At 42.8% G+C, this 23699-nt stretch overlaps 2 protein-coding genes across 5 annotated transcripts; one reads left to right on the top strand and one right to left on the bottom strand.

Annotated features, from left to right (window-relative positions):
* Window positions 1-2699: 2699 nt before the first annotated feature.
* LOC115133620 (putative nuclease HARBI1) lies at window positions 2700-14590 on the bottom strand. 4 transcript variants are annotated; one of them, XM_029667047.2, is made up of 5 exons: window positions 14013-14590; window positions 12888-12973; window positions 5419-5527; window positions 5148-5281; window positions 2700-4671 (listed from the first exon to the last, which is right to left on the bottom strand). In XM_029667047.2, exons 1-5 carry the CDS (start codon window positions 14023-14025, stop codon window positions 3538-3540), a joined length of 1476 nt encoding a protein of 491 aa, XP_029522907.1. In that variant the 5' UTR covers window positions 14026-14590; the 3' UTR covers window positions 2700-3537. The 4 variants fall into 4 exon arrangements, with proteins under 4 accessions (XP_029522907.1, XP_029522903.1, XP_029522905.1 ...); XM_029667043.2 differs by lacking the exon at window positions 14013-14590 and adding an exon at window positions 13096-13517; XM_029667045.2 differs by lacking the exon at window positions 14013-14590 and adding an exon at window positions 13159-13517.
* Window positions 14591-15500: 910 nt separating this feature from the next.
* LOC115133621 (UDP-glucuronosyltransferase 2A1-like) lies at window positions 15501-23086 on the top strand. The gene is given in 7 exon segments (XM_029667048.2): window positions 15501-16755; window positions 16758-16904; window positions 17364-17512; window positions 17625-17756; window positions 18009-18096; window positions 18198-18417; window positions 18518-23086. Coding segments are annotated over 7 exon segments (1590 nt in total). The 5' UTR covers window positions 15501-16184; the 3' UTR covers window positions 18801-23086.
* Window positions 23087-23699: the final 613 nt, after the last annotated feature.

The raw sequence follows: 23699 nt of genomic DNA, 5'->3' as shown, positions 1-23699 counted from the left end.
ACAATGACGCAACGGGGGCCTGGGATTAAAAATAAATACAATATAAATATTAGGACAAAACACACATCACAACAAGAGACAACACTACATAAAGAGAGACCTAAGACAAGATAGCAAGTCAGCAACACATGACAACACAGCATGGTAGCAACACAACATAACCAACAACATGGTAGCAACACAAAACATGGTACAAACATTATTGGGCACAGACAACAGCCCAAAGGGCAAGAAGGCCGAGACAAAAATACATCACACAAAGCAGCCACAACTGTCAGTAAGGTGTCCATGATGGAGTCTTTGAATGAAGCGATTGAGATAAAACTGTCCAGTTTGAATGTTTGTTGCCGCTAGTTCCAGTCTCTAGCTTCAGCGAACTGAAAAGATGAGCAACCCAGGGATGTGTGTGCTTTGGAGACCTTTAACAGAATGTGACTGGCAGAACATGTGTTGTATGTGGAGGATGAGGGCTCCAGTAGATCTCTCAGATAGGGGGGAGTGAGGTCTAAGAGGGTTTTATAAATAAGCATCAACCAGTGGGTTTTGCGACGGGTATACAGAGATGACCCGTTTACAGAGGAGTATAGTGCAGTGATGTGTCCTATAAGGAGCATTGGTGGCAAATCTGATGGCCGAATGGTAAAGAACATCTAGCCGCCCGAGAGCACCCTTACCTGCTGATCTATAACTTATGTCTCCGTAATCTAGCATGGATAGGATGGTCATCTGAATCAGGGTTAGTTTGGCAGCTGGGGTGAAAGAGGAGCGATTACGATAGAGGAAACCAAGTCTAGATTTAACTTTAGCCTGCAGCTTTGATATGTGCTGAGAGAAGGACAGTGCACCGGCTAGCCATACTCCCAAGTACTTGTATGAGGTGACTACTTCAAGCTCTAAACCCTCAGAGGTAGTAATAACACTTGTGGGAAGAGGGGCATTCTTCTTAACAAACCACATTACCTTTGTTTTGGAGGTGTTCAGAACAAGGGTAAGGGCAGAGAAAGCTTGTTGGACACTAGGAAAGCTTGTTGTAGAGTATTTAACACAAAATCCAGTGAGGGGCCAGCTGAGTATAAGACTATCATCTACATATAAATGGATGAGAGAGCTTCCTACTGCCTGTTCTATGTTGATGTAAATTGAGACATTCCTCAAGAAAATAATGGACTTTTTACTCCATACATTTCCCCTGATACACAAAATAGTCATTACATTTCAAATGCTTAGCAGGACAGAGAAATTGATAAGTGTGAATCCCTTGTCATCCCTACTGCCTTTGATCTGGTGGACTCACTAAACACAAATGCTTAATTTGTAAATTATGTCAGTGTTGGCGTGTGCCCCTGGCTATCCGTAAATTTAAAATAAAATAAAAAATATTGTAGTTTGCTTAATTTAAAAAATGTGAAATATATTTATACTTTACTTTTGATACTGAAGTATATTTTTGCCTTTACAAGTATATTTAAAACCTAATACTTTTAGAATTTTACTCAAGTTGTATTTTATTGGGTGACTTAACTTAATAGAAAATTACTTAAGTAAAAGTGTATCTTTACTTTTACTCAAGTATGACAATTGGGTACTTTTTGCACCACTGTTGGCATTGGTATACCCCAACAATCCTGTTGTTTGTCCTTAACAGACCATAATCTGCCTCTCAAACTCTGGTTATCCTAGCCATGTAATTCTCTTGGCTCCAAAATGAGGAAAGCGTCTCTGTTCAAATCTGACAAATCACTGAGTGGATTGACTGAAGTATCAATCTGCAAAAAACATGGAGAAGAATGATTTGTTGATTTTAAAACACAATGTTTCAATTGTAAAATAACTGAATCATTTGGTTTTGACTATTCATTGAGTGCTATTAAGTGAGCACTGAACATATCCACTTCACAAAACTAAATATGGTTACTCGCCAAACACTTGCACTTCCATGGGTTTGCTTTAGGATGTCCTCATCCTCTTTAATCCAATCATCCTCCTCTTTAATCCAATCATCTGCATAATTTACAACTCTCCTTTTCCTTCTCTGTGAAAAGACCAAATAATAAATGAGAATCAATGAAACATTGAAATCAGTTGCCAAAATAATATATGCCTTGAGGATGGAAGAGTGCTTTGGTCTGTTTTATCACCGAGTGCATTGGTGGTTGAAATTAGCCTGGCACCATGAACCTACCATGTCGTATTTTTCTCTAAGGTAAAAATGTCCCTTTAGGTGGCACAATGAAGAATGCTTTTATCAAAGACTTGATTGCATACCACAGCCTGCAGACTATAGGGTAATGGTTTTCAAACCTCTCCTTGGGGACCCCACCCAGATGCTTCACAATTTTGTTGTAGCCTTGACCCAACTCACCTATTCAAGGGCTTGATGCTTAGGTGACTAGATGAATCAGGTGAGCTAGCTATGGAATAGTTCAAATACATGAAACGGCTGCGGGTCCCCGAAGACAGATTTTAACCCGCCTGCTTATAGGCGATGCTTTGAGTATCCATACAGTAATAACACTAATTCATTCAGTGGCTCCTGGTGGTACCTTTGGGAAGTAACATAAGCCGAAACTACTGCATTGAAAATTCAGGAAAAACTTCTCACACACACACACACACACACATTTGAATAAACTATAGTATTATAGGGCAGAAAGGCTAAGGCAGAAGAAAAACAATTAATCCATTCGCATTACAAAGGATTTGGAGGTAGATATATTGCTTTATTTTCAACTCAACCGAAAAAGAAAAGGTAACAAGTAGAAACAATGTATATAAACCCTGGACTACTGATGCCATGTATTGACCATTGAGAGGCTTTGAAGCCACCAGTCAGCCATATGACACTCCCTAGTAGGAACAGTCCTCCATAGGAATGAAAGGGATTCTACAGTAGTTTAATTAAACAAAATTACATGTATTTAAGTATTTTTGTTGTTGTAGTGGGGACGGTAACATTAGTCATCTAAAAATAAATGTACTTTAAGGAAAATATATTTTTTCACTTAATTTTTATGCTAAATAAGGGAGTTCCAAGATGTGGGCAAGGTGGTAGCGCCCCCTATCAGTCATCTAGAGTATACAGTATAACTCATTGAGTAGAACACACTTGTAATAATCACTGAATTTATCAAAAAGACAGCAACAAGTTCGAATACCTGCCCCACTCATTTACACCACTCACAAAAACATAATCCAAATCGTGTTTCACTATACTGTGTACAGTATAAAAGGAGATAATATTTGAATACCTGCCCCACTCATTTACCTGCCCCACAAAAACATAATCCAAATCGTGTTTCACTATACTGTGTACAGTATAAAGGAAATAATATTTGAAATAAAGTGGATGATTTTTGACATGGTAAAGAAACACAGGCATATGAGGCGACTATGCTTAATTGTTTTAGTGAAAAAGTCAAAAATGTCAGTAGTAACAGTTCCACCACCACTTAAGGGCTGATGAAGTATCACAGCTAGCCAGTGGTGTAATCGGTGACTGATGGTGACTTATTCGACTCATCAATTGTGATCACCAAATCAATGTTCCATCACTACTATGTTGTAAGCGTGTTCTTTTTGCACTGCCGTCATGTTTGCTGGTGCAGATGTACCTCGCTCATCTTTCACAGTAGCCATGCATTTCATTGTAGAGATCTGTTGAGCCAAACTGTCCCTCAACGCCTCTCCGCTGGTCTCATTGGACGTTAGCCACTCCTTCAGAGCCTCTGTCACCTTGCTTCCATCCTCAATCTTCACTGGCTCCAGCAAGTCTCCCGACCTGAGGCAGATGTTATGCAGCACGGTGCACACCGCTAGCACTTTCGGGATGAAGCTTGGGTGGAGCTCAAGAGGCTGCAGGAAGATCATGTGCCAGCGCTTCTTCATGATGCCGAAGGTCCTCTCGATGGAGGAGAGAGCCATGGCGTGGTGCTGGTTGAACTGGACGTGCACCGGGTTCTGGTCAGACTTTGAATAGGGTGTGATGATGCACACAGGCGTCTGTAGGCAAGGGTACCTGCCGTCGCCTAGGAGGAAGCATCCGGGTGGAGGGTAGAGGGCACATTTGTAAAGGGGACTGTGCCTCAGGATCCTCACGTCGGTCATAGACCCAGGCAGCCCCGCAAAGACGTCGATGAAGCTGCCCGTGTGGTCGCAGACCCCTTGGAAGTTGATGGTGGGGAGTGCCTTCTCAGGGAGGGGCTGGTCACCTGGACGCTGTTGGGGTTGCGGTACACCGGGGATCTTGACCCTGACGTGGCACCCACCTATGGCCCCCACAGCCTTCTCAAACACCGGGTGACGGGCCAGTCTGCCGAACCCTTGCATCGTGAGAGCCAGCTCGCCTGAAGAGGGCTTGTTCACAATCTTCAGAGAGAGCTTGACCAGTTTGTCCGCAACGTCGCGGACGATGCTGGTAGCATTGGACAGAGGGATTCCGAAAGTCTCCGAGACAGTTTTATAGGAGGTCCCGTGGGCCAACCAGTAAATAAAGACGAGGATCTTGAATGTTGCCGTCTGTCTGTCTTGACCAGTCAGGGCCAAGGAGAACAGATAATTCAGAGATTCCCTCTTCAGTCGGTAGTCGGGATACGTGTCTCGTTCAGGATCACAGAAGACTTTGAGGATGGGAGTGGAGGGATTCAGCTTACTGCACTGAAGTAGCCCTCCGTTCTGTAAGAAGACGACCAACTGTATGTAAGTAAACACGTAGAGGGACTTGGTAGCCTGCCTGGTAGTCAGAGGCCTATGTCGATACAACACGCCACTTCTGTACATTCAAAAAGCTTCATTATTTTTTGTAAAAAATGTTATGTGTCTGTCTTTGTTGTCTTTTTAGGAGATTGAGTTTGTTGTTCATTTCCAGATGCTGCTGGACCTTTGGAGACACTTAGATGACTGGGACAGGTTCACTTCTTGAAGAACTTTTCCATTGTTTGGGTTTGATTATTTGACTGTTGTATTTTACTTCCCTTTCCCATCTTTTGTCATGTCTCTGATTAGTTTTTAGTTTTTTTTTATGACCAAAACATGGCTCAATAGATCTGTATATCTCACAACCAACCATCTCAACAGCATGTGTGTTTGTATCACATAGGCCTTAACTAACATTTAAACATTTAAAAAACTCTGATGGAAAGTGGACTGACCTGATGCTGGGTCATTGATGATCCTGGAGTTTCTTCCTCTGTTCTGTCTTTACCGTCTATTCTGTCGTCTCGCCACAGGCTTTGGCTCCACTCGTTAACAAACACCATGTCCACTTTGGGACACAGCTGCTCATCTGAAACAGACACAGGTGCCATTACAGTAAATACAACGTATGAAATTCACTTCAAAAAGCTTAATATGTAGTCTGGGCAAAAGGTTATGCACTATTCTCAAACATAGAACTGTGATACGTCAAACTGTCACACTCACCTGTCACTGGAGATGGTGTGTCATGTTCTGTGTCATCATTTATTTCCTTCTTGATGCGAAGTACTTTCATTCCATCCTTCTCCATGGTAACAACTTTTAACAATTTCCACTGAAAATGTTACAAAAACTAATTTACAGGAAGTGCAGATGTAAAGTTTGGTAACAGAATGCAGGTCAAATCTGTTTTTTTTTTATGTTACTACATTTTCCAAAAACTCTTAAATATCTACTTTGAATTAAGACAGAATGATGTCTGCAGAAAGAATGACATGACACCTTCAAATTGAAAAAAATATATATATATATTTTAGTTATTGAACTACAGTAAATTAAGTGGATTAACACCCTATAACACAATTATAGTGACAGAATGACATCATGGGTCTCTGATTTGTGCTATACAGAAATGCATAATTACGAATGTCATTCTCTTCATGGTACAAAAATATAATATCATTTTGAGTATTATTCTACATACTGGCTACCACATTTGGTTGGTCCGGGCTTGACCAAATCTGTACCAATCATGGACGTCTATGTTTCACAAGTTTGGACATCACAGTACAAATCGGTAAAAGAACACAAAACTGCAGTAAAAAAAATATGAGTGAATTCTTGACAGCTTCAGATGGTGCCTGCTCTTGGTGAAGGCCTCTATTCGTCTGGCAGCCGAGTTAGATGGCACTAGGGAGGGACAGGTTAGATGATGGCAGAGTTAGCTAGCCGGCCCTGACGTTGTTCTCAGTCCCCAGCCCTCGGTAGCCACGTCCTAGTGGAGGACGACTCCTCCACTAGTGATGTGTAACATCCACTTGGGTGACGCTTCTTCTGCTGCCGATACGGCGCTAAAAGCTCACCACACGTCAGTCCAGTGTATAAAGCCACCCTCACTACAAGGGAGCCCTCTGCCATCTCCACACTGTAGTCCTCTCACTTTGGCTGGGTTAAACTAGAAGCGGTGCTGAATGCATCTCTGTAATGCAAACTGTAGTCAGGTAGCTAAGCAAAGCAAACAAATCAATCTGCCATTCCATTGGTCAAGGAAACTAGACATATTTGCTAGAAATTCAATGAGTTATCAAACACACAAAAAGATAATACAATTTTAAAAAACAACACTTAAATCAACTAAATATGTACAATATTTTACAGGAGTTTTCCGACTGTACTGAGCTATACTCTACTTTTCCCTACTGTTGTCCAAACTTGTGAAACAGATGTCTATGATTGGTTCAGATGTGGATTGACCAAATTTCAACTACTTTTCAACGTCCATGGAAACCTGGTGCTCAGTGGGTGAGGTGGCTGGTTATAGTAAATAAAAAGAGGGGGGACTCATGGGTAGGCGTCAGTAAGAGCCAAGAGAAGTGACATTAATTGGAGAGAGACAGAAGAGAGACAGGGAGAGTGAGGGGGTTGTCCAGACTGTTTTCACACTCTTGCTGTGAACCCCACTGGACAGAAAAATAAATAAATATTATGAGCTGAACATAACAGTTATACCAGTGGAAGGGAGGACAGTAGCAGGAGACACTATGAGCTGAACATAACAGTTATACCAGTGGAAGGGAGGACAGTAGCAGGAGACACTATGAGCTGAACATAACAGTTATACCAGTGGAAGGGAGGACAGTAGCAGGAGACACTATGAGCTGAACATAACAGTTATACCAGTGGAAGGGAGGACAGTAGCAGGAGACACTATGAGCTGAACATAACAGTTATACCAGTGGAAGGGAGGACAGTAGCAGGAGACACTATGAGCTGAACATAACAGTTATACCAGTGGAAGGGAGGACAGTAGCAGGAGACACTATGAGCTGAACATAACAGTTATACCAGTGGAAGGCAGGACAGTAGCAGGAGACACTATGAGCTGAACATAACAGTTATACCAGTGGAAGGGAGGACAGTAGCAGGAGACACTATGAGCTGAACATAACAGTTATACCAGTGGAAGGGAGGACAGTAGCAGGAGACACTATGAGCTGAACATAACAGTAGGCTGGTGGAAGGGAGGACAGTAGCAGGAGACACTATGAGCTGAACATAACAGTAGGCTGGTGGAAGGGAGGACAGTAGCAGGAGACACTATGAGCTGAACATAACAGTAGGCTGGTGGAAGGGAGGACAGTAGCAGGAGACACTATGAGCTGAACATAACAGTAGGCTGGTGGAAGGGAAGACAGTAGCAGGAGACACTATGAGCTGAACATAACAGTAGGCTGGTGGAAGGGAGGACAGTAGCAGGAGACACTATGAGCTGAACATAACAGTAGGCTGGTGGAAGGCAGGACAGTAGCAGGAGACACTATGAGCTGAACATAACAGTAGGCTGGTGGAAGGGAGGACAGTAGCAGGAGACACTATGAGCTGAACATAACAGTAGGCTGGTGGAAGGGAGGACAGTAGCAGGAGACACTATGAGCTGAACATAACAGTAGGCTGGTGGAAGGAGGACAGTAGCAGGAGACACTATGAGCTGAACATAACAGTAGGCTGGTGGAAGGGAGGACAGTAGCAGGAGACACTATGAGCTGAACATAACAGTAGGCTGGTGGAAGGGAGGACAGTAGCAGGAGACACTATGAGCTGAACATAACAGTAGGCTGGTGGAAGGCAGGACAGTAGCAGGAGACACTATGAGCTGAACATAACAGTAGGCTGGTGGAAGGGAGGACAGTAGCAGGAGACACTATGAGCTGAACATAACAGTTATACCAGTGGAAGGGAGGACAGTAGCAGGAGACACTATGAGCTGAACATAACAGTAGGCTGGTGGAAGGGAGGACAGTAGCAGGAGACACTATGAGCTGAACATAACAGTAGGCTGGTGGAAGGGAGGACAGTAGCAGGAGACACTATGAGCTGAACATAACAGTTATACCAGTGGAAGGGAGGACAGTAGCAGGAGACACTATGAGCTGAACATAACAGTAGGCTGGTGGAAGGGAGGACAGTAGCAGGAGACACTATGAGCTGAACATAACAGTAGGCTGGTGGAAGGGAGGACAGTAGCAGGAGACACTATGAGCTGAACATAACAGTTATACCAGTGGAAGGGAGGACAGTAGCAGGAGACACTATGAGCTGAACATAACAGTAGGCTGGTGGAAGGGAGGACAGTAGCAGGAGACACTATGAGCTGAACATAACAGTAGGCTGGTGGAAGGGAGGACAGTAGCAGGAGACACTATGAGCTGAACATAACAGTTATACCAGTGGAAGGGAGGACAGTAGCAGGAGACACTATGAGCTGAACATAACAGTAGGCTGGTGGAAGGGAGGACAGTAGCAGGAGACACTATGAGCTGAACATAACAGTAGGCTGGTGGAAGGGAGGACAGTAGCAGGAGACACTATGAGCTGAACATAACAGTTATACCAGTGGAAGGGAGGACAGTAGCAGGAGACACTATGAGCTGAACATAACAGTTATACCAGTGGAAGGGAGGACAGTAGCAGGAGACACTATGAGCTGAACATAACAGTTATACCAGTGGAAGGGAGGACAGTAGCAGGAGACACTATGAGCTGAACATAACAGTAGGCTGGTGGAAGGGAGGACAGTAGCAGGAGACACTATGAGCTGAACATAACAGTTATACCAGTGGAAGGGAGGACAGTAGCAGGAGACACTATGAGCTGAACATAACAGTAGGCTGGTGGAAGGGAGGACAGTAGCAGGAGACACTATGAGCTGAACATAACAGTAGGCTGGTGGAAGGGAGGACAGTAGCAGGAGACACTATGAGCTGAACATAACAGTTATACCAGTGGAAGGGAGGACAGTAGCAGGAGACACTATGAGCTGAACATAACAGTAGGCTGGTGGAAGGGAGGACAGTAGCAGGAGACACTATGAGCTGAACATAACAGTAGGCTGGTGGAAGGGAGGACAGTAGCAGGAGACACTATGAGCTGAACATAACAGTTATACCAGTGGAAGGGAGGACAGTAGCAGGAGACACTATGAGCTGAACATAACAGTTATACCAGTGGAAGGGAGGACAGTAGCAGGAGACACTATGAGCTGAACATAACAGTTATACCAGTGGAAGGGAGGACAGTAGCAGGAGACACTATGAGCTGAACATAACAGTAGGCTGGTGGAAGGGAGGACAGTAGCAGGAGACACTATGAGCTGAACATAACAGTTATACCAGTGGAAGGGAGGACAGTAGCAGGAGACACTATGAGCTGAACATAACAGTAGGCTGGTGGAAGGGAGGACAGTAGCAGGAGACACTATGAGCTGAACATAACAGTAGGCTGGTGGAAGGGAGGACAGTAGCAGGAGACACTATGAGCTGAACATAACAGTAGGCTGGTGGAAGGCAGGACAGTAGCAGGAGACACTATGAGCTGAACATAACAGTAGGCCGGTGGAAGGCAGGACAGTAGCAGGAGACACTATGAGCTGAACATAACAGTAGGCTGGTGGAAGGCAGGACAGTAGCAGGAGACACTATTAGCTGAACATAACAGTAGGCTGGTGGAAGGGAGGACAGTAGCAGGAGACACTATGAGCTGAACATAACAGTAGGCCGGTGGAAGGCAGGACAGTAGCAGGAGACACTATGAGCTGAACATAACAGTAGGCTGGTGGAAGGGAGGACAGTAGCAGGAGACACTATGAGCTGAACATAACAGTAGGCTGGTGGAAGGGAAGACAGTAGCAGGAGACACTATGAGCTGAACATAACAGTAGGCTGGTGGAAGGGAGGACAGTAGCAGGAGACACTATGAGCTGAACATAACAGTAGGCTGGTGGAAGGGAGGACAGTAGCAGGAGCCACTATGAGCTGAACATAACAGTAGGCTGGTGGAAGGGAAGACAGTAGCAGGAGACACTATGAGCTGAACATAACAGTAGGCTGGTGGAAGGGAGGACAGTAGCAGGAGACACTATGAGCTGAACATAACAGTAGGCTGGTGGAAGGGAGGACAGTAGCAGGAGACACTATGAGCTGAACATAACAGTAGGCTGGTGGAAGGGAGGACAGTAGCAGGAGACACTATGAGCTGAACATAACAGTAGGCTGGTGGAAGGGAGGACAGTAGCAGGAGACACTATGAGCTGAACATAACAGTAGGCTGGTGGAAGGGAGGACAGTAGCAGGAGACACTATGAGCTGAACATAACAGTAGGCTGGTGGAAGGGAGGACAGTAGCAGGAGACACTATGAGCTGAACATAACAGTAGGCTGGTGGAAGGCAGGACAGTAGCAGGAGACACAACTGTGGTTTGTGTCTACTATGATTTCCTATTGTAGCCAATTCAGTTGCAGTCATTTTGCAATTCATTTTTGGGTCATTCTGTTACCGATTTGGAAACAGAGTGACACGTTTTAATCACTAAATAAATCATAAACCAAATGATCAGTAAACTACAACTAATTGGTAGCTCTACCTTTAATTGTTACTTCTGTAAACTTTCATAATCTCCCACTTAAAAATGTGGTGTTTTGGTAAAAGTATAACAATATATTTCTTAAACTTACAGGCTAATGATTTCTGCAAAACTACATTTAAATGTTGATATTAGTTGGTAGTGGTAACATTGTGTTTTGATATATTTCAAATACCTTGTAAGACTTTTTCTGCTAGATGTCGTTTAAGAAAACATCCACTCCACTTGTTCCACTTAAATTACTGCCCAGCTGAACAGCACCTTATCATCTGAAGCTGTGGAAGACGATTGCCCAAGACCTGCCAGATCTCTACATTGGTTTTGTTTGTTTTCACAGCATCTTTATGATTCTCTTTGTATTATTATTATTATTATTATTATTATTAGTAGTAGTAGTAGTAGTAGTAGTAGAGGTTCCGATAAATCGGAATTGACGATTAATTAGGGCCGATTTCAAGTTGACATAATCTGTATTTTTGGACACCGATTATGGCCGATTACACTGCACTCCACGAGGAGACTGCGTGGCAGGCTGACTACCTGTTATGCGAGTGCAGCAAGGAACCAAGGTAAGGTGCTAGCTAACATTAAACTTATCTTATAAAAAACAATCAATCTTAACTACACATGGTTGATGATATCTAGCTTGTCCTGCGTTGCATATAATCGATGCGGTGCCTGTTAATTTATCATTGAATCACAGCCTACTTCGCCAAACAGGTGATTTAACAAGCGCATTCGCGAAAAAAGCACTGTTGTCACTGCCGTTTCTCTCCAATGTGTACCTAACCATAAACATCAATGCCTTTCTTAAAATCAATACACAAGTATATATTTTTAAACCTGCATATTTAGGTAATATTGCCTCTTTTAACTAGGGAAATTGTGTCAATTCTCTTGCGTTCTGTGCAAGCAGAGTCAGGGTATATGCAGCAGTTTGGGCCGCCTTGCTCGTTGCGAACTGTCTGAAGACCATTTCTTCCAAACAAAGACCGTAATTAATTTGCCAGAATTGTACATAATTATGACATGACATTGAAGGTTGTGCAATGTAACAGCAATATTTAGACTTATGGATGCCACCCGTTAGATAAAATACAAAACGGTTCCGTATTTCACTGAAAGAATAAACATCTTGTTTTCGAAATTATAGTTTCCGGATTTGACCATTTAATGACCTAAGGCTCGTATTTCTGTGTGTTATTATATTATAATTAAGTCTATGATTTGATAGAGCAGTCTGACTGAGCGGTGGTAGGCAGCAACAGGCTCGTAAGCATTCATTCAAACAGCACTTTCCTGCATTTGCCAGCAGCTCTTCGCTGTGCTTCAAGCATTGCGCTGTTTATGACTTCAAGACTATCAACTCCCGAGATTAGGCTGGCAATACTAAAGTACCTATTAGAACATGCAATAGTCAAAGGTATATGAAATACAAATGGTATAGAGAGAAATAGTCCTATATTAACTACAACCTAAAACTTTTTACCTGGGAATATTGAAGACTCATGTTAAAGGAACCACCAGCTTTCACATGTTCTGAGCAAGGAACTTAAACGTTAGCTTTCTTACATGGCACATATTGCACTTTTACTTTCTTCTCCAACACTTTGTTTTTGCATTATTTAAACCAAATTGAACATGTTTCTTTATTTATTTGAGACTAAATAGATTTTATTGATGTATTATATTAAGTTAAAATAAGTGTTCAATTCAGTATTGTTGTAATTGTCATTTTTTACAAATATAGATATAAAAATCGACCGATTAATCTGCTTTTTGGAGTCTTCCAATAGTTAGTTTCGGCATTGAAAAATCATAATCGGTCGACCTCTAGTAGTAGTAGTAGTAGTAGTAGTAGTAAGATCCATTTACCATGTTTGACCAGAAATCAGTCTTTGCTTATTGCTAATTTTTAGGATGCAAAATGGTTTAAACATTTATATATGCCTTCATTTAACCTCTTAGCTTTCATTTGACACCAAATGAAATGTACTCCTATGAACTAATAATTAGTATTCATGGGCCTTTTACATGGAAATGCCCGTATACAAACCTGGGATTGGCCAGCCGGATCCTGAGATTGCAGCCCTGCACCTGTCTTCTCTCCCTTTCCATCGTCTTTTGTGTGGACAGGTTCATCTATACAATTACCATAAACAAAAGAAACCATAAAATACATGTTTGATTATTTGCCCAAAAAATAAATCGTGTAACAAAGCAAATGCAATCAACTTTAGTTTCCAACCATCCACACGAGTTACATTTCCTGCCATCAGCTTCATGACGACGAGCGACAGAACACTGCTTTGCCGCCATCGACTTGCCTTCCAAAATTTGCAGCTTCTTTTTATTCGACTCGTTTTCGACTTTTAATGCTTCGTTCTCCAGTTTACTCTTGGACAACTGTTGGCGAAGGACCACGGCGCTGTCCTCTACAAGTCGGACTATTTCCACGACCGCTGCCGTCACTACCGCGTTCATGAGAGAGGTTAGCTGACTTTGAAAGTGGCCAGCATTCTCCATTGTCATTTGCTAATAAATCTTAAACTTTTTTTTTTAGAAAACAACAATAATGTGATGAACTGTCATCAAAACCTACACGTACGTATTCACGTTGTCTTCTACCTTTGCCTGGCAAATTGTAAACAATGCTTGTGCACGACTTCCTATTTGGGGAGGAGCTATTGACGAGTTGGTCATGCAGTAAGTATGGTGTGGTGCAAGTACCAAAAGGAATTTAGAATTTTATGATTTCAATTTGAGATTAAGATATTAAAATGCATTTAAAATGTACTTGCACAACTATAAAGCAAGCAACAATGAGGTCACTGGTCAAACAATATTATATTAACTTCATAGGCTACAAATTGTCTTTCTATCTTAAAATGTAATCTCAATATTAATCAATTCCAGTATATTTAGAATACCTGTAGATTTTTTTTTTAAACACACATTTAAAACATGTCAATAAGCTTATTTGATCTGTTAAGATGTATTTAATTAATGAGTCAAATAACATTATTCAATAGAAAATGAACAGAAAGAAAATAACATTTTAATAAATCTGACAGTCCTCTACGAACAGTACGTTGGTATCACAGTACCACACATCTATGGTTGCGACATGAATCATCACTGAGGTAGCATGTCAAATAAAAAACAATTACTCTACACCCACATTGCATTGTCATTTTGACTCATCTTCCAGATTCCAGGATTTGAATGGTGGGCAACCCCAGCTCTATCCGAACCACTTCTCGCCATAATGATGCTTTTGATTTTGATCTCTGGCCTCAGGTCTACAAAATGCATCTTCCCAAGCGCCTCTGCAAATCCTGCCAAATGAAAATTAATTTATATTGGAAACTATTCGCACCACCCCGGTTTGGGTTTCCTTTTCACTTTGAGTCACCCGTATCCCTTATTTGTGATGTTGGTGTTGGAAATTCCCCTTGTTCCTCAGTTTCTCCAGCAAAACTTTCCACTGTCTCGAGGCTTAAGCCATTTCAGTGTTCTCTTTCCCATGCTGTTTCAATTTTCGATTGGCACTCTCTACATACAAATATACATACTGGTCTTGACGGAAGGAAAAAAAAACATTTTGGAGTGAGGTTCTCTTCTGCACTGTTCAAATGATTATCCGTCTTAGTTGTTTAAGTTCAGATAGTGATTGAACGAACCGTACACATATCCATAACAGCATAAATTTCGAAAACCGTTTCGCAAGGGATGATTTATGTTTCTAAACGTTGAAACACCGCATCATAATTGTAGTTCACGCGCCGCCAACCATGGGCGGAGTTAACCGCTGTAAACCCTATCGATCAGAAGAAAGGCTTTCGAGAGCAAGCTAGCTACCTTTACCAGGAGCTGGAAATCCAACATGACGACGACAAAATGGAACATTGTCGATCCCCCGCTGTCGACAGTTCTGCTTCCAAACTTTGTAATTTATTTTTGTTAGATTAATTCAACAGTTTCAGTGCTTTGTTGTCAGTGGTGGAAAAAGTACCCAATTATCATACTTGAGTAAAAGTAAAGATGCCTTAATAGAAAATAACTCAAGTGAAAGTCACCCAGTAAAATACTACTTGAGTAAAAGTAGTATATATGTAAGTATATATGTAAGTATCAAAAATATATGTAAGTATCAAAAGTGAATGTAATTGCAAAAATATACTTTAGTATCAAAAGTAAAAGTATAAATAATTTCAAATTACTTATATTAAGCAAACCAGATGACACAATTTTTGTTTTTTATTTATTTATCGATAGCCAGAGGGACACTCCAACCTGACATCATTTACAAACCAAGCATTTATGTTTTGGGAGTCTGCCAGGTCAGAGGCAGTAGGGATGACCAGGGATGTTCTCTTGATGAGTGTGTGAATTGGACCATTTTCCTGTCCTGCTAAGCATTCGAAATGTAATGAGTACTTTTAGGTGTCAGGGAAAATGTATGGAGTAAAAAGTACACTATTTTCTTTAGGGGTGTAGTGAAGAAAATGTGTAAAAAATAGTAAAGTACAGATACCACAAAAAACGACTTAAGTAGTTATTTAAAGTATTTTTACTTAAGTACTTTACACCACTGTAGGTTCTCAAGTTTAATCTTGGACACCTCCAGCCGAAGTTGAAAATGCGCCATCCTCTACAATTCCCAGTCGTTCCAGGACCACAATTTTCAAAAGCAGGTTCAAAACAATGTTAGCTGAGTTGTTAAATAGTCACAATTCGCCATAGTTGTCTTTTTATACAATGACACGTAATGTGAATGTATGAACATACTAAGTCCTTTGAACGTTCTGCTGCTAGCTTCCTTTCCTTAGCATGCCTGTCAAGAAAAGAAATCAACATAAAAGCATTTGCCACCATAGAGAAAGGAACACTGCCATCTACCGGATAGAAACTGGTCGCACAGGTGCCTTCCTAAAAGTACTTTGGGCAGACATCTCTTGCGGTCAGAAGCAAATTAAGGTTAATCAAACTTTGATTCTAATACCCCATTGTAAACTTGAAACCCTGTTATTTTATACTACTCTGGAAAAAGTTACAAAAACCGAAAGGTGAACGAGTATACACCGTTTTAGACATGCACTTTTGCCTCATTGAAGAAAGAGGGTTCGGGTTCTGAAGTCCAAGGTAAATTGACAGTGGCAGATTTTACACAGCTGTGCAGTGTGCAAATGTGTACCATGGTTATCTCTGACATAACCTATAGACTTTGAGACTGCAGAGGAGAACACATAACTCTTTTATAGTCAGGTTGATCTCACACAATTCTAGTCAAAACCTGTATGTCGTTGTTGAACGCATAGAGGTCCTCTCTGTCTCTATCTACTCCGCTACAATGGTGTCTGGGAGGTTGTTGATGTCCATGGCCCTCGTTCTCTGTGGGTGTCAGGGCACACACAGTGGTAATGTGCTGGTCTTTCCTGGGGAGTTCAGTCACTGGCTCAACATGCGCGTGATCCTGGAAGAACTAGTGGAGCGAAACCATAGTGTCACAGTGCTGGTTTGCTCTGCCTCACCTTCAGTCAACTATACCAAACCAGAGGGTTTCAGCTTCAAGGTGTATAATGTTCCTTTTGAGAGACATGATTTGGAGTCTCTCCAGGAGGACTTCCTAAACTTCTGGATATACGAGGCTCAGAACGCCTCAATGTTGCAGGTGGGCCTGAAGATCCGGGAGGTGTTGGGAAGTATGACAGCTCTACATCTCAACATGTGTGATGCCATGTTCCACAACAAAGAGCTTATGGACACACTGAGACAGTGGGAGTTTGACGCAGTCCTTTCTGATCCAATGATGCCATGCAGTGACTTAATGGCAGATGCTCTTAACGTGCCTTTTATTATCTCGCTGAGGTTTACATTTGGCATGACTATGGAGAGGCACTGCGGGCAGATACCAGCGCCCCCTCTTTTGTTCCTGCCCCCCCTTTGACGTACACAGACCAAATGAGTTTTTTTGAGCGGGTTCACAATTTTGTGACGTACATGATACATTCTACCTTTTTCTCTATACACTGCCTACAGACCATTGATAAGTACTACAGTGGGATCAAGGGTAAGTTGATCAGAATTTGTCAAAAAAGTTGGAAGGGTCATTGCACCACAAGCTCAATCTCAGGTTTGGTTTCTATAAAGATTGGAATATCTACAAGAAGAATAATATAATGATTTGGTTTATTTGTGTATATATTTGATTAAGTGGATAAGCTAAATCAGGTTAGGTACTCCTTTGACAGAGCTGTGATTGAAGCAGTGCTTTCCCCATTGATGTTATATATAGGGCTAGGTCTACACTCTACTGAAGCTGTTCTGTGTGCAAATCTGCAACATGTTGGTTATTGAATGATTCATATGCACAATGGCTTTTTTCAGTACAATAACTGTTACATTCTGAGAGAGAGAATCTGCTGTAAAAGTTGTAACAATATAATTACTGATTAGCTTGTATAGGTTTTGTGGACCACTTATTCAGCAGTACTGCGTCTCATTCATAATGCATCTCGACATTTATCAGGCAGACCTACGACTTTATGCGAGATCTTGGGGAAGGCAGATATCTGGTTGATACGGACCTACTGGGACTTTGAGTATCCTCGACCTTTCCTTCCCAACTTTAAATTTGTGGGAGGCCTTCACTGCAAACCTGCAAAACCCCTTTCAAAAGTAAGGCTTTTCAACACAAACGTATCAACTGTCTTACAAGATGATCTATTATCTACAGTCTATTGGGCTGATAACATTGAACCATAAGGAAACAGATTGTGTTGAATTTCAGGCCATGGAGGACTTTGTGCAGAGTTCAGGAGATGATGGAATCGTGGTGTTTTCCCTGGGATCCATGATCAAGAACCTCACGAAAGAGAGGGGAAACACCATAGCCACTGCATTGGGACAAATACCACAGAAGGTTAGTCTGTTGCTTTAAAAAAAAAAGAGGCTTTTTAACATTGTTATAAGTAGAGGTGTCATCGTCTCCTTGATCCCGATATTGGATCCATTTGTACGATTCAAACAAGCTAGCTTACACTTTTCCTTTACATAGAATTCTGTCAGAGATATTGCATTTGGTCATCAGGGACCCTTCAAAAAAACATAGCTTCTTGTTATAAGTACCGTTTCATTGCAGGTTCTCATTCATATTCCTGTTTTCTCACCATAGGTGCTGTGGAGATACGGTGGGGAGAAACCAGAGACTCTCGCCCCCAACACAAGAGTTTATGAATGGATTCCACAAAATGATTTACTTGGTGATATGTCTTTCTTGATAACAGTCATAAACATATAAACATTCCTTGCGTACAACAGTGTTCAACAACCCTGCTTCCTCTCGTTGTGCTGTATCAAAAAGGTCATCCGAAGACCAAAGCCTTCGTCACCCACGGTGGGACTAACGGACTATATGAATCCATTTACCATGGAGTCCCAATGGTGGGCATCCCCTTGTTCGCTGACCAGCCAGACAATATCATCCACATGAAAAACAAGGGAGCTGCTGTAATGGTGGACTTCAACACAATGACATCCAAAGACCTTGTGGATGGCCTCAACAGTGTGATCAATGATCCATCGTAAGTCACAAATACACAACTGTGGTTTCCTCACGCCAACCTTTTGGGCAACTGTTGAAAATGTGCAGTGAAATAACTGTCTCTATTCCCCTTTCACCAGGTATAAAGCAAGCATGATGAGGCTGTCAAGAATCCACCACGACCAACCAATGAAACCCTTGGATACAGCTGTGTTCTGGATCGAGTTTGTGATGCGTAACAAAGGGGCTAAGCACTTGAGGGTGGAGGCCCATAACCTGAGCTGGTACCAGTACCACTGTCTAGATGTGGCAGCTGCTCTGCTCACCATAGTGGCACTTGTCATAGTTGTATCCATTAAAACATGCATTTTCTGCTTCCGCAAGTGCTGCAAGAAAACTAAATCGAGACAGAAGACAGAGTGACCCCTTGAAATAATGTGAAAGGGTCATTCTACCAAATTATTACCTTGTTGGGTAGTGTAACTTCGTGAAAAATGAATGTTTTATTTCATCTCATTTTAACATTCTGTCACAAATATGCATGTTGAACTTTAATTGAAAAAATGTTTTGCCCATCAAGGTTAAATGAAAAAAATACTATGGTAAGTGCCTATTATTAATTGCCAAATCAAGTATAGCCGAGTTGACTGTAACAGGGTTGATGATGTCGTCTTAAATCTACCATAAATCCCGTTGCGACTGGTAATCAAAGCTTGTTGTGTGCAACAGGGAGAACCGAAGACAAGATAAGAGTGACCACCTGGAATAATGTTCATGTCAGGTATTATTGCAGTGAAAGAATCATGTGCACGTTTGTGAAGTCTTAAATACTATTTGAATGCATTCACATGCTTTGAACTTGTTGAGAAACACTGATTGGCTAATAGCCTACAAACTGTGTCAACTATAAACCAAAAGCACAGCTATCATGCTTGTAAACCAATCGTAGTGTTCCAAATCCATATGAATAGATTGTTCTTTATAAATAATGGTTTGTTGTTACATTTAACTGCCGAAAATGCTGTTATGGAGGGAATTTACTTAGTACACGTGTCAATTCCACAGAGGGCCGAGTGTCTGCAGGTTTTCACTCCTCTTTTGTACTTGATTGATGAATTAAGGTCACTAATTAGTAAAGAACTCCCCTCACCTGGTTGTCTAGGTCTTAATTGAAATGAAAAACCAAAAACCCGCAGACACTAGGCTCTTCGTGTGATGACTTTGACCCCTGCCTTAGTAGGTGGCGTCAGAGGTCAGCATGTGGGAGAAGTCGGAGCTGAGGGATGATAGTCGAGTTTCCCACTAGTAATTAGGAGTTGGAGGGGCATTCAAGTGGATTTTTCCCAGTAAAAATACCACCTTCCCACTTGGTTATGAATGCAGCATTAACAGTGGTGAAACTCGTCTATAATCCCTGTGTCAGAGTCTATCTAGAAGATAGCGAAGGAGTCAGGCGCAGGACACAGGTAAGAGTAAAAAACACTGTATTTACTCAATCCAAGAACGGAACAAAAGTCCCGTTACAAAACAAGGACAAAACAGGACTCGAACTCCAACACACGAAAGACAATCACACACAAAACAGAAAGGGAAACCAGAGGGTTAAATAAGGAACATAATCATGAGATGGGAACCAGGTGTGTAAACATACAAAACAAAAGGAAAAATGAAACATGGATCGGTGGCAGCTAGAAAGCCGGTGACTTCGAACACCGCCCGAACAAGGAGAGGGAACGACTTCGGTGGAAGTCGTGACACCCTGAGCTCCGACTTCTCTCACAGGCTGACGACCTCTGATGTTACCTACTAAGAAAATAACGGCATTTTCAGCCGTTAAATGTAACAACAAAACATTTTTTATGAAGAGCAATCTATTCATATGGTTTTGGAACACAATGATTGGTTTACAAGCATGATAGCTGTGCTTTTAGGTTATGGTTTACACATGCCCTTATGGTGATGACCTTTTGCAAATCCAATCCGTTTTCCACGTTCAGGTCATCACATTGATAAAAGTAATACCTTAAATGACATAGAAACAACGTTGATTCAACCATTTTTTCCCCAATGGCACACCCCTAAGTCTCAATATACACAGAACACCCACACTCTTACCTTGTGCATATATTTAACATTATGCCAAATGTATGGCAAAGTCAATTGAACATATGGCATTCTCTTATGTACCAGTCATAATTATACATGTATAGAGTGATACAGCTAAATGTGGGTGAGTTCAAACCAGTGGAGTAGAGTTAGGGTGACCTGACACGCTCTTTCCGCCCACTGTCACGCCCTGACCTTAGTTATCTTTGTTTTCTTTATTATTTTGGTTAGGTCACGTGTGACGAAGGTGGTATGTGTGTTTTTTATCTTGTCTAGGGATTTTTGTATATCTATGGGGTTTTGGTATGTCTAGGTATGTAGGTCTATGGTGGCCTGAATTGTTTCCCAATCAGAGACAGCTGTTTATTGTTATCTCTGATTGGGGATCCTATTTAGGTTGCCATTTTCCATTTTGGTTTTGTGTTTAGTTGCCTGTTTGCACTAGTCATATACGTAGCTTCACGGTTCATTTTGTTGTTTTGTATAGTTTTGTTCAGTGTTCTCTCTTTTATTAACGGAGTTATCTACGCTTATCACGCCGAGCCTAGGTCTCATCGTTACGACAAACGTGACAGAACAACCCACCATAAAAGGACCAAGCAGCGTGAAAAGGAGGAGCAGCGTTTGATGGAGCAGACAGCATGGACATGGGACGAAATACTGGACGGTAAAGGATCCTGGACGTGGGAGGAAATACTGTCAGGAGAGGATCGCCTACCATGGAGGCAGGTGGAGATACTGGCAGGAGAGGATCGCCTACCGTGGAGGCAGGTGGAGATACTGGCAGGAGAGGATCGCCTACCATGGAGGCAGGTGGAGATACTGGCAGGAGAGGATCGCCTACCATGGAGGCAGGTGGAGATACTGGCAGGAGAGGATCGCCTACCATGGAGGCAGGTGGAGATACTGGCAGGAGAGGATCGCCTACCGTGGAGGCAGGTGGAGATACTGGCAGGAGAGGATTGCCTACCATGGAGGCAGGTGGAGATACTGGCAGGAGAGGATCGCCTACCATGGAGGCAGGTGGAGATACTGGCAGGAGAGGATCGCCTACCATGGAGGCAGGTGGAGATACTGGCAGGAGAGGATCGCCTACCATGGAGGCAGGTGGAGATACTGGCAGGAGAGGATCGCCTACCATGGAGGCAGGTGGAGATACTGGCAGGAGAGGATCGCCTACCATGGAGGCAGGTGGAGATACTGGCATGAGAGGATCGCCTACCATGGAGGCAGGTGGAGATAGCACGGGAGGAACGGCGACGATATGAGGGTACACGTCTAGCATGGAAGCCTAAGAGGCAGCCCCCAATTTTTTTTGGGGGGGGAGCACACGAGGAGATTGCATGAGTCAGGTCGGAGACCTGAGCCTACTCCTCGTGCTTACTGTGGGGAGCGTGCTTACTGTGGGGAGTGTGTTACTGGTCAGGCACCGTGTTATGCGGTAGAGCACAGGATGTCTCCAGTGCGCTATTCTATTCTAGCTCCTCTAATTGGCCGGGCTAGAATGGGCATCCAGCCAAGAAGGAGGGTGCCGGCTCAACGCTCCTGGTCTCCAGTGTACCTCCTTGGACCAGGATACCCTGCGCCGGCTCTGCGTACTGTGTCTCCGGTGAGTCTGCACAGCCCAGTGCGTCCTGTGCCAGTGCCTGCATTTGCAGGGCGAATATAAACATCCAGCCAGGACGGGTTGTGTCAGCTCTACACAGTACGTCCTGTTCCTCCTCCCCGCACTCGCCCTGAAGTGCGTGTCACCAGCCTGGTACCACCAGTGCCAGCACCACGCATCAGGCCTATAGTGCGCCTCGGCAGTCCAGTACGCCCTGTTCCTCCTCCCCGCACTCGCCCTGAGGTGCGTGTCACCAGCCCGGTACCACCAGTGCCAGCACCACGCACCAGGACTACAGTGCGCCTCGGCAGTCCAGAGTGTCCGGCGACAGTACCCCAGAACCTCTAACGACGGGCCACAGTCCAGAACCTCCAACGACGGTCCCCAGCCCGGGGTCTCCAGCGACGGTCCTCAGTCCAGAACTAATAAAAAGACAAGAGGAGGAAAGAGGAAGTGTCAGTGACCGAGAAAACAAGGACAAAATATTGATGAGCTCATAGGCCATCCGAGACCAACTTTTCAATACGGAATGTTCTCTTACAGAACAAGAGATCCTGGCATGATTTTTCTCAACTGATAATGAGATCGCAACTGATCGATGTGATCCACCACTACCTCTCTATCTATGGTCAAACAGACGTCAGCATCGACTGATGGTTGTTTACCAGTTCCACTGAGACCTTGACTGTTGGCTGAGAGAGCAGTGGCTAAGTGTGTTGGGGTGTCTTTACGCTGCCGTCTTGGCAGCATTCCTGTATGGTCATCTGAGGACACACTCCGCTTCCAGAAAGGGTCCGGTGATGCTGACAAGAGTAGTCCTCTCATGCCCTGCAATAGGAAAGCTATCACCAGACGAAGGAGTCAAAATATTTTGTCTGATTGGTTTTACGTCACAGTGTCCCGACATCTTTCTCTGTTTGACATCCCCAAGTTTTTGCAAAATATGAGATTACTTCTTTAGTGCACCTAAAAATAAATCTGTAAATTGCTTTAGTGATTGGCAGTTGAGACCACTTCCAGATCAGCACTGTTCTACTCCTGCAGTGCAAGTCAAATGCCCTGATTAACATTTTTCCCGTCAGCGTATTACTGGAAAGCTCCTTTAATAACCAGACAACCTGGATTCCACAGAGTTAACTGGAGAAGAGTTCAACGGTTTTACGTTACAGGGATATAATCTTGCAGTACCTTCTTGTGCCACTGTGTGTCACTCTTAAGAGGGGTTTCAAAAAGTTACATGTTCTCGGAAATAGACATTGGTCTTGGAAATCACTTCCGACCTCAAACAAAACCTTTCACTAACTACCTCCTAATAACCCTATCCTTTCACTAACTACCTCCTAATAACCATATCCTTTCACGAACGTACTCCTAATAACCCTATAATTTCACTAACAACCTCCTAATAACCATATCCTTTCACTAACTACCTCCTAATAACCATATCCTTTCACGAACTACCTCCTAATAACCATATCCTTTCACTAACTACCTCCTAATAACCCTATCCTTTCACTAACTACCTCCTAGTAACCATATCTTTTCACTAACTACCTCCTAATAACCATATCTTTTCACTAACTACCTCCTAATAACCCTATCCTTTCACT

The sequence above is a fragment of the Oncorhynchus nerka genome, linkage group LG8 (genome assembly GCF_034236695.1).
Source record: "Oncorhynchus nerka isolate Pitt River linkage group LG8, Oner_Uvic_2.0, whole genome shotgun sequence".
Lineage (NCBI taxonomy): Eukaryota > Metazoa > Chordata > Actinopteri > Salmoniformes > Salmonidae > Oncorhynchus > Oncorhynchus nerka.
Note: the sequence above shows the minus strand (reverse complement) of the source record. Positions and strands in the feature narration are given on the sequence as shown.